General features: G+C 33.9%; 1 protein-coding gene across 3 annotated transcripts in view; it reads right to left on the bottom strand.

The window, feature by feature from the left end:
• Positions 1-12,380, bottom strand: part of ZMYM2 (zinc finger MYM-type containing 2) — a 113,353-nt gene that overhangs the window by 47,702 nt on the left and 53,271 nt on the right. For 2 of the 3 annotated variants that reach the window (XM_045977942.1, XM_045977944.1), the window contains 3 exons: positions 6,739-6,810; positions 2,541-2,691; positions 1,965-2,080 (listed from right to left, as the gene is read on the bottom strand). In XM_045977942.1, coding sequence (XP_045833898.1) covers positions 1,965-2,080; positions 2,541-2,691; positions 6,739-6,810 — 339 coding nt within the window. The remainder of the gene's footprint in view (positions 1-1,964; positions 2,081-2,540; positions 2,692-6,738; positions 6,811-12,380) is intronic. The other variant, XM_045977943.1, reaches the window with a different exon arrangement.

The raw sequence follows: 12,380 nt of genomic DNA, 5'->3' as shown, positions 1-12,380 counted from the left end.
ATGCAGATTTAAGATAATAACTATTAGGGGAATAAACTTATTTTTTTTAAGATTTTATTTATTTATTTGACAGACTGAGATCACAAGTAGGCAGAGATGCAAGCAGAGAAAGAGAGAGGGGTAAGGAAGGCTCCCTCCCTGCTGAGCAGAGAGCCGGATTCGGGGCTCGATCCCAGGACCCTGGAATCATGACCCGAGCTGAAGTCAGAGGCCTTAACCCACTGAGCCACCCAGGCACCCCGGGGAATAAACTTTTTACATAAAAACCAGCAACTGTGGGGCACCTGGGTGGCTCAGGTCATGGTCTCAGGGTCCTGGGATCAAGCCCCACAAGTCTCTCTGCTCAGCAGGGAGCCCGCTTCCTCCTCTCTCTCTGCCTGCCTCTCTGCCTACTTGTGATCTGTCTGTCAAATAAATAAATAAAATCTTAAATTAAAAATAAAAAACAAAACCAGCAACTGTGCCCTTGATGTTTAAAAAAAAAAAAAAAAAAAAAAAAAAAAACAGTGTAAGTCCATTGAATACTATCCTATTACCTTATTTTGAAATGGGAACATCATCTAATGAAAACATGAAGTTCAAAATCTATGGTGCACTTTAAGATAAAGAGAAAGGAAAAAAATGCTGCTTTTCTATTCTTTGTATCATTTTTATGCAGAGTTACAGTGATGAGGCTGCCAACACTTATCTGGATATATTCCCCAGAGATAAGAGTGTATATTAAGTCTTTCTTTAAAATATACAATGTACATATACAAATTGCCTCTTCAAATCATGGGCAATACGAGTTTCAGTTAAATTTTAAAAAATAGTTAAAACGTTTTCTATTAATATTTCAGTTTACCAACATCAAAAATAAAGTTGAAATCTGAGAAGCAGCATGCCAAAGACACTGTTTTTCTCTCATCTAATTAATCCTTACTCCTTAACTTCTGGTTTAAGAAAAGCCAACAAGTCAGAAGCAGTATTTACCACTCTAAGGATGTATTCAACGGCCATGATCCCAACTTCCAAAATAAAAGTTTAGGCTTGAAAATGGCTTATTACCTAAACTCAGTCAAGAATATAACTTATTAATAAAAACAACATTCACCCAGCTGAATTAAAAACCACCTCAATTTAAAGGCTATGGTTGTAACTACTCTAACATACTTAACAGACTGCATTTTCAATTTAAATAACACAGAACACAGTGTCTGCAGCATTATAGAATTGCTGGAAGATTATCATGAAGCATCGCTTTTGTACCGGTTTGAAACAGATTACCTCAAAATATTCACCTACAGCAAGGTAAACCTACCCACTTGTACCACTTGTACCCACTTGTACCACTTAACTAAATTCCCTTTTCAACTATTCCTTACAAGTAGACAGTGAGTTTACATTTGAACACTTCCCATTAATACTACCTTCTGAGATTATCCATAATCCAACTTTGAAGAACTATGCCAGAAAGTTCTTAACATTTACAAAAATTGAAAAATGTCTCCCTAAACCGATCTTCTATTAAATTAGGGTCCACTATAACAAGTCCCATCCCCATTTTATATGGTATATTTCTAATATATGAAGAAAACATTTATGCTCATCACTTCCAGGCTAAATAAACCCATGTCCTTCAACTATTTATCATAAAACAGAATTCCCCTTAAAAGTCATGTTATTAAAACCATCACCTAAGAAAATAGTAAACATCAGGCACTGAGCTTAATTATACTAAAATTTATTTTACTTCAAGTTTCTAGCACAAATAACAATTAAAAAGCTAATTAGATTATCCATGCTAAGTGGTAAACTGCTGCAGCTATGTCTACTACTATGACTCTATAATCTCTATGCTGCAATCTGACCTTCAACAAACGACATACAAGTTATAGCACATTTAAGAGATAAAGCATATTACACTGTTTATTTTCTATGTGTTTTTTATTGGAAGTGAAAGTTATCCAAAATAAATAACAAACCTGAAATTTAGCCACACAACTGGAATTGCAGAAGTTATACAGTTTCCCATCAGGCATTGTGGCTTGATACTGAGGTAAAGAGTTTCGCTTACAAAAATGGCAAATAATTCCCAAACCTAGGAGAGGAAAGGTACATATCTGATTTCTTTATAAAGTGATTAAAAGTCTAGAACAAAATTTTAATTGACCTGAGAATAATTTTTAACAGAAGCTTCTGTAAACTATTCTTTTATTAATTTCCAAGATTATTTGCCCCTTAAAAAGTATTATGAAGAGTCTGACATCATGTCTCTAAAACAAACATGGATACATGAAACAATCTCAATTTTAGATCTTGGGAAGGAAAAACAATTTTAGCTAAGAATGGAGACAGGGACAGAACTTCACCAATAACTTAAAATTAAAGAAAATCAAAGAAATATGGAATGGTCAAAACTACTAGAAGAAGTCTGCAGTAAGAAAGTTTAATGTGATAAAATTGTTTATGCAGTTAAAAACAAAGTTAAGGGGAAAGAGTAGTTAAGAAATTAGTCATGTTATGAAGGTTTTTTAACTTTCCAAATACCTGAAACTTACTTTGTGATTTTGCATATTTTGTCTTGTGACTGTTCATGCAAGCAGTTGAACAATATGGCTCCATATATCCATTAGGACCTATACACTGAGTCATATCAAAAAACCTGCACTGTGTTCGGCAACCAGTACAAGTGGTCAGTTTTCCATATTTCTAAAATTTGAAACATAAAAAGATAATTAAGAAAACTACAATTTAATTAGAAAAAAATTATATTTTTCATTTTCAGTACACCTTTTCTCTCTGCAAAACAATTCTGTTAATCTCTACTCAGGTTTAGTGGGTCAGAAATTGTCATTTGGATGCAAACTGTTAACTACAATGCAGCTAAATCAGGTTCAAACAAATTAACAATCTCAGCTAAGTCTCCTTCAAAAAATAGGGTTTTTCTCTATTAATTAGTTTAAGAGAATCCCCAACCTATAGGTAAAGTATAAACTGAAAAACAAAGGCACATGTTTTCTGTTCACCTGTTTTCTGTTCTGACTTCTTTGTCATCTGACAGAAGAAATTAAATGAACCTACAAGTAAGTATAAGCCTTACTTAATAATCAAATGACTACAGTCCTTCAGAGGAAAAAATTGATATTAAATATTTTTTCCATTGAGCTGTGCTGTTGTCTCAACTTTTAGAACTTCTCTTAAAACCAATTAACCAACTATGTATAGTACATTTACAACCTCATTCAACCACAATAATACACCACTTATAAATTTTATCAAACTAAAAAAATGTCACTTAAAAGGATTTTGGATTAGTAACTAAAGCTAATCACTAGTCAACAGATAAGAACAGTCAATACTCTGACAAGAGTAAATATTTGCCAATACATAATTCAAGGAAACAAGATAAAATATATAATAAGATCAAAGGAGGTACATTTTGAAAATTACTAGACAAAAGCAATATTGCTGAAATATACAGTCTTATAAAAATACAAATACAGCAGATGAACTGGTGTATTTGTATTAAAAACATGATAGTCACAATTAGAAATCAAACAAAGGAAACCAAGTGTTTAGGAAGTGCAACTTGTATTTGATCTCTCTTCTGAGTAGTTGTAAAATTATCAAAAGCTACTAAATCAATATCAAATGTCATATTGCAAAACTGTGTCCATCTTTCCACATGATGTTGAGATTATTTTATTCATCGTCATACCCAACAGCATCTAGTACAATATAATATTAAAAAGCCTCAAAATGTTCCATGGATGGATGACTAATAGATGTCAGGGAAGATGATAATCAGGCCAAAAATAAAATGGGTAAACTGCATGGACAAATTTCATGAGCGCCACAGGATTTTAGAAAATAAACGTAATAAATTAAAGGTAAAATAACCAAAAACAAATAACTACCATCAACATCAAAAAAAAGAAAAAAAAAAAAACTTTTTCAGCCTACAACAAATAGAGGAGTAACTAAAAAACATAACTGGTACCATAAAAAACAAGCAATCTGCCTATTCCTCATTTACTTAAATACCACTTCATGGAAGTCCTAAATTTTACTTTTCAAAGTGGAAATCAACCCATTCTTCAATCTCTCATAGACTGCAGATAGAAATACTGATCAACAATAAAAGAATGGTAACAAGGAACAGAAAAGAATAACTGCAAACCTATGAAGTCTAATTATAACTTTCCCAGTGTTACAAAGACAATAGAGGAGAGAATGCTGTTTTTCTGCTTACAATAATTCAAACTTTTATAATGGAAAAAGAGTCAAAGAAAACACAACAATATAACAATAAAAGAAAAAAAGAATTTTTAAAATCTGGCACGACAGTACAAATTAGGAATACTAAAAATATCAGGACACTTGCCATTAGATCACAAAGAGAAAAAAGCAATCAACTCTCTTTAGATGTTTGTACAAGACCTGCATGTAGCAGCACCCATCAAGAATTCTTTTATCAATATAAATGAAGTCCAACCATCTAATCTAATCCTGGATTAGATTTTTTTTTTAACTTATTAGAAACATCCTTCAAGTTGACAATAATTTTATTGGCAGAATGGTTAAGTAATTAGTAAGTTTTAAGACGTACCAATAAAAAGTAGACCAGTTGAATTGGGTCAAGTAAACAAGGAGCTAAGCAACTGGTCCACACTGACAAATACTTTTATCTGAAGAGAATGAGAAAGTACTATCAGAAAGATAGAATCATTAATATTGAATATTTTAACAACAGCCACTTTCACAGCCACCACTTCTTCAAAAATAAAAGGACCCATTTAATGAAAGAACATTAGTAAAAAACAAAAAAAAAGAAGTATCTGTTCATGCCATGTTTTCAGTTACATGTGTAAACAATCAAAATATTTAAATTTCATTCATCCTATAAATATACATTGAGTTTTTAAAAAATGAAATTAATTGTAACAAATTCACAATTATTATATTCTCCATGCAGACATGGGAGAAAATAAACCCAGTTACAAATTCGGTGAAAAAGAATAAGGTAGAACTAATTAAAGTAAGATATTGGTGAGGTAAAGGTAAATATAATGGCGAATTTATGGCAAATTGGCTCATTTTCAGTCTATTCATTGAAAAATGGTACCTTATATATAAATTTTACCCAATTCCATATGAATATCAAAATTAATCATCACATGATTTTAAATAAAACTTCCCCCTAATTTATTCTTTTACATTGTATGTAATACATCCCTTTTACTACATTTTGACCAAATGAGTGAAGCACATGGGAAGGTACTCAAGAGATAAAAGCTTGATGTACTTGAAATTAAGGGGCACTCTACTAAATGTCCTGTAGTATTCAAAAATGTTAAAAAGTCATTAAGGACAAAGACTAGGAACTATTTCAAATTAAAGCAGACAGGACTTCCAACCTCAGCCATGGTAGAGTACAGAGACTAGATTTAACCTCCCACTTTTAAAAATCAGAAACTACACAAAAGATATAAAACAATGGCTTTTAAACATTCCACAAAACATAACTCATTATATAGAAATTTTAAAAAATCAAGCTGTGGAAACAAGATCTAGAAATGACATCTAAGAAAATAGTAGGCAAAAATGTTAAAAGAGCTATGATAAATATGCTGATGTATTCAAGAAAGCAGTTGAGGAAAACATGAACATAATGAGGCAAGGAATAGAAGATATAAAAAAGACCCAGAAAGAACGTCTAGAGATGAGAAATAACAAGATCTGAGACATAAAATATACCATATGGGACTAACAGTGTATGAGAGATTAGTAAAATTAAAGATACAACAGCACTCTCCAAAATGAACAAAATTAAAAGACCAAAAGGAAAAAAAAAAGAAAAGAAAGAAAACCAATAAATAATAGAGTCACAGGGACCATGGGACAAAAGCAAGAAATCTAATACATCTGGAATTGGGGTCTCAGAAGAAGGGGACTGGGGAGACAAACATTTTTAAAGAAATAATGGCCTATAATCCAGGACTGGATCCTAAACAAGAAATAATTTTTTTTTCATTTGCTATAAGGGACACTAATTTTTTTTTTTTTTTTAAGATTTTATTTATTTATTTGACAGAGAGATCACAAGTAGACAGAGAGGCAGGCAGAGAGAGAGGGGAAAGCAGGCTCCCTGCCGAGCAGAGAGCCCGATGCGGAACTCGATCCCAGGACCCTGAGATCATGACCTGGGCCATAGGCAGCGGCTTAACCCACTGAGCCACCCAGGCGCCCAGGGACACTAATGTTTTAAAATGTGAATAAGGCATACAGATTAATCATATAGCAGTAGTATGTCAATATTAATTCCTGTACTACAGTTACAATTATTAATTGTATACATTTATTATTCACATATTTATGTAGTATTCATCTGGATTAAGGAATATGAATTTGGAAATTTTTACAAAGTAAAGGGTTTTTAGTATCTTTCAGGTAGGCACAAAAGAGAGGGCCTTTTATATCCTAGGTAAATGCCTACTGTATACAAGGTACTTTGAATAAATTTTTTATTTGAAAATAACTGTTAATAAAAATACCTAAAAGCAAATGAACATATCACAATAGATATAAAATTTAGTGAAATAACTTTTGCCTATAACATAAGAAAACAATCATCTGATATACTTTAAGTTCATAAATTTTAATATACTTCAAAATGCACATAATTTTTCAGTTACATATTACAGTAGCAGTACATGAAGTTGTTAAGGGCTTAAGCACCACTATAGTCCTCCTTACCTCAGGCTGCATTAAGAAAGAGTCCTGCATGTGGTCTCGAACCTCCTTCAGGAAGCTTGGATGGCTACCTACCTAAAAAAAATATTTTAAAAGACTTCAAAAAAAATTTTTTTAAAGGCTGCTTAATTGAAAGGTAAATAGACAATCTGTAAAAGTTGGTTCTTAATTGTCTGTGTCTTACAAACTCATTCCAACTTTTAAAAATGCCTATCTGTCCTATCCCCAGTGCCATTATTATTTCAATTATTCCATAGGAAAAAAAATCATTTAATGCTATAAAAATAACAGGTAACAAATTATAAACAGACCCCTTAAACTTACTTGACTTGCCTCTAAGTAAACCTAGCCAAGAAAACATTATTTCTCAGATGACAATGTATTCTAAGATCTCATTATAGCCTAGGGTACCTCAAAGCATTCTAAATTAAGTGATTTGAAGATTATGCAGTTAGTTTTCATTACTGGCAAATGGGTTGCTTTGAAAACTCTTTTTAGAACACATGACAGCTTACAGCACATTCGAATTTACATATTTACTCCTTGCAGAAAACATACTGCTTTCCATTAAAGTCAAAATGGAAAACAAAATACTGAAAGAGAAGTGTTAAGTATTATACAGTCTCCACTGCCAGGACCTAGATTACTAATTACCTGAATCAGTATATTCCAGAAATTAATTCAGCAATGGGAATATAAACAATGGCAGCCAAGTTAAATGTTAGAGACAAATGTTAAAAAGGGAGGGGAGGGCAAGGGTTAAGAAAAGATCACCATAGAGTTTTAATTCCCCCAGACTACAGGAAAAGACAGTCAATATAGCATCTTCTGTAGTGGTCTCCAAACATGTCTGATTGTGTCCCCTTGTCAAGTAATAATGTATGCATGATTTCAATTTATTTGCTTGTAAATTATAAGCATGCAATATATGAATTAAACATGAAAATATTTTACAGAATAAAAAAAGAAATACTTTTTAAAATAATTTTTATTCTATTTAATGATAGTACAAAGAATATTTTCTAAATCCACTAGAATGGAATCATTTGGTGTCAGTGGAGGCTATGCGGGGAGCAGTAAAGAGGTAATCCTACTCCTCCCAGGTAGGGTAGATAAGCCAAAGAAAGCCCGGAGGGGATCCAGAATTCCTATCCTCACCCAGCACTAACACAGAGCTCCTCCCACCTCAATGGGTGTCAACAGAGACCAAATGGACAGCCTGGATCTCAACCTGCACCTGTCAGTACTGAGGTTAGGCCTTCCCACCCCTACCATGGAAGTGTCAAATAAAGCCAGCTAAAGCAGAAGGTTTAAATAAGATCCGGAATATAATAACATAATACCCAAAATTTCCAGGCTTTGATAAAAAAAAAAAAAAATCATATATCCTATCAAAAATATCAAAAACCAGAAAAACCACAATTTAAATGGAAAAAGATGGGTGACTAGGTGGCTCAGCTGGTTAAGCATCTGCCTTCAGTTCAGGTCATGATCCCAGAGCCCCAGGATCAAGTCCCACATTGGGCTCCCTGCTCATTGAGGAGTCTGTTTCTCCCTCTGCCCTTCACCCTTTTGTTGCTCTCTCTCAAATAAATAAATAAAATCCTAAAAAAAAAAAATAATAAAATAAAGAAATGGAAAAAACAATCAGTAGATGCTAACAATGAAAGAACAGAGATGTTAGAGTTACGACAGATTTTTAAAGCAGCCATGATAAAAATGTTTCAACCAAGAATAAAGATATACTTAACAATGAAAAAATACAAATTCATATTAAAAAAAAAAAAAAAAACAGGAGATATAAAGGTGAACCAAATGGAAATTCAAGGACTAAAGTAATAGAAACTTTAAAAATCAATGGATGGGATATGTCAAAAGAACACAGGAGCCATGTGAAAGTGCTCCCAAGCTCCCAAGCCAAAGCTAGAAAATTTTGACCAAGAAAATAAAACTGTATTTTATTATAGCCCAAAATTATAAAAGATCCACGAGTCCCTACTAATATTAGTGTCTGAATAAATGAAAAAATGAAGGACAAAAGATAAATCTCTTATGCAGAAAAATTCCAATTAGCTATATACTCCACCCTAAAGGAGATAATGACTTCATTCTCAAGAATACAACAAGGGGAAAGTCTGCGTGACTCAGTCGGTTAAGGGCTGACTCTTGATTTCAGCTTTGGTCCTGACCTCAGGCCCCGCCTCAAGCTTAGCACAGGGCATGGAGCCTGCCTGAGATTCTCTCTCCACCTCACACTTTGCTCCTCTCCCCTACTGGGCATACACACTCTCACTCTCCGCAAAAAAAAGGAAAGAAAAAAGGAGTACAACATGGAAATGGGGTGGAGATTTTACAATGGAGAACCTTGACAAACGCTACTGCAGCAAAGTGCAACATCAACTTCAACAGTCATTTTAAATCATGTTGCTAGATGTACTCTTGTGATGTAATGAAAATGGCAGTGTAAAAAGTAAACCCCTCTGTGACATTCCTCCTAAAAACCTATAGCCCCAATCTATCTAATGATGAGAAAACTTCAAACAAATTCCAATAGAGGGGCATCTTACAATATACCTAAATCCTAAAACCTATCAAGGTCATCGAAAACACTAAAAAGTCTGAGAAAATGTCATAACCAAGACTAGCCTAATGTAACATGATTACTGGATATAATGTGGTATACTAGATGGAATCCAGGATCAGAAAGTGTACATTATATAAAAGATAAGGAAATCTGAATAAAGTAATGACTTCACATAATAACAAATACATTAATGCCAGTTCATTAATGGCAACAAATGTTATCCTAATGATTTAAGGTATCAATAAAAGACCATCAAAGAGAACTCTATACTATCTGCTTAATTTTTCTGTAACATTAAAACCACTGTAACTCTTTACTATAGGAAACAAACTGAGGGTTGCTGGAGGGTGGGGGATGGAGTAACTGGGTAACAGGCCTTAAGAAGGGCACTTGACGTAATGAGTATTGCGTGTTATATGTAACTGATGAATCACTAAACTTTACCTCTGAAACTAAAAACAAAACAAAACAAAAACCCCAAAAACAACAAAATACCATTCTAAAAAAATTATTCGCAAACAAGAGAAAACCCCAACCAATAGCAGAATGGTAAGACAGAGGAAAGAATCATTGAAGAGAGAGGAAAGAATCACTGAAGGGAAATAGAGAAATAATCCAAACCGAACTGAAAGAAAACAGACTTGGATGGGAAAAATAAAAAACAGAGCCTCAGGGATCTGTAGGACTGTAAAAAATATACAAAAGTTCAGGCTCCCTATCTGGCCTCTTTCAACAAAGAATAAGTCACTATAATCCTGAAGGGAGAGGAAACATTACAAATTAGGCAGAAGATAAAAGAAGCTGAGCAAACCCCAGAGAGGATAAACTGAAAGAATCATATTACCACAGTCAAATTCCTGAAAATTTTAAATAAAATTAAAATTTGAATAAAAATAAAGACAAAGAAAAAAACCTTGAAGCCAGCAACAGAAAATGACACAGCTATAGGAGAAATACAACTGGCACAGAAAGAAAACTTTTAGTCAATAGCCCCTCTACTCGATCCAACCACCACAGGAACAATGTGGCACTAACTCCACCCACACAAGAAAAGGACAAGAAGAGAGCTTCAACTCTACTTTGGCCTAGCTGCAGCGAAGTGCCCCGCTGCAGCACAACTAGGATGATGTGAGAAAAGGCCAAATAGGGAGCCTGAACTTCGATCCTATCAGGAAGTAACAAGGTACCCTGTCACCTACCTATTCAAGATGAGAACTGGTACAGTCAGGATTTCCAACAGCAGTAACAAGGCCCAAACTGAAACTACACTTTGAAGAGCAGGAAAAAAAAAAAAAAAAAAAAAAAAACAAGTAAAGTGAACAAAGCCTAAGGAACCTATTAGGACAGATCAAGCAGACGAACATTTGCATTATGAGAGGCCCAGACGAACAGAAAGCAAAGAATGATTATTTCAAGATATAATGGCTTGAGGGCACCTGGGTGCTTCAGTCGGTTGAGTGTCTGCCTTCAACTCAGGTCATGATCCCAGCGTCCTGGGATGGATTCCAGCACAGGGCTCCCTGCTCAACAGGGAATCTGCAGCTCCCTCTCCCTCTGTTCCTCCCCCTGGTCCTGCTCTCTCTCTGGCTCTCTTTTTCTTTCAAATAAATAAATAAAGTCTTTAAAAAAGAAAAGAGAATGACGGAAAGCTTCGTAAATTTGATGATGGGAAACAAATCTAGAAAGCAGAAAAGCACAACAACTTGTAAGTAAGATTAAACTCAAAAGACACACAAGAGGACAAATTATAATCAAAATGCTGAAAGACACAGAGATTCTTGAGTAGCTAAAGAAAAGCTATTCATCAAGTTACAAAGAATCCTCAGTAAGATTTTCCACCATTTTCTCATCAGAGACCATGGAAACCAAAAGGCAGTAAGATGACATATATTAAATGTTGAAAGAAAAAAAATTTTTCAAAAAAAATACTACATCTGGCAAAGCTTTATTCCAAACATGAATAAAGACATACCCAAATAAAAAACTGAAAGAATTTGTTACCACCAGATCTACTCTACAAGAAATGCTAAAGAGAGTCAAAGACTTATGCCAATATGAAAAGGAAACGAGAAAGTAACTCCAGCAGAATGAAGAAATAAGGATCTTGGAATAAGTAACTACATGGGCAAATATAAAAAGTAATACTGCTATATTTTTGGTTTATAAGTCCAAATGCACAAAACACAACTGTAAATCTGTTACTGTGCAAACAATACCTAAGATGTAACTTATTACAACATTAATAAGGGAAGAGATAATACAGGAGCAGAGTTCTTAAATGCCAATTAATTATCACCTCAAATTAGTTATAAAATTTAGAATGTTGGGGCGCCTGGGTGGCTCAGTGGATTAAGCCGCTGCCTTCGGCTCAGGTCATGATCTCAGGGTCCTGGGATCGAGTCCCACATCGGGCTCTCTGCTCCGCGGGGACCCTGCTTCCTCCTCTCTCTCTCTGCCTGCCTTTCTGCCTACTTGTGATCTCTCTGTGTCAAATAAATAAATAAAATCTTTAAAAGAAAAAAAAAAAAAATTTAGAATGTTAAATGTTAACCATATTCAGCAGCATACTGAAAGTATTACATCCCACAAACAAGAGTGGTTCAATAGAAGGTAATGAATATAATAAAACACATGAATACAATGATGGTAAAAAACACATCATAATCTCAAATGGTAAAGTTTGACAAAATCCAACACATGTTTATGGTTTAAAAAAAAAAACTCAACAAACTAAGAATAAAACTACCTCAACATAATAAATGCCATATATGAACAAACCACAGCTAACATCAGACTCAACAAAGACACAGGTTATTCCTTCTTAAGATCAGAAACAAAACATGGCTGCGCAATTTCACCACTTCTTCTAGTCTACAAAATGGTGAATATTCTAGCCTGAACAGTGAGGAAAAAGAAATAAAAGGCATCCAAATTGGAAAGGAAGAGATAACTACTGCTATTTGCAGATGACATGACTCTATATGGAGAAAATTCCAAGAGATCCACAATAAAGCTACTAGAGCTAATAAATTCAACAAAGTTGCAGGTACAAGATCAACAC

This window comes from Meles meles, chromosome 14, assembly GCF_922984935.1.
Source record: "Meles meles chromosome 14, mMelMel3.1 paternal haplotype, whole genome shotgun sequence".
Classification (NCBI taxonomy): Eukaryota; Metazoa; Chordata; class Mammalia; order Carnivora; family Mustelidae; genus Meles; species Meles meles.
This window is presented reverse-complemented; position numbering and strand designations above follow the sequence as displayed.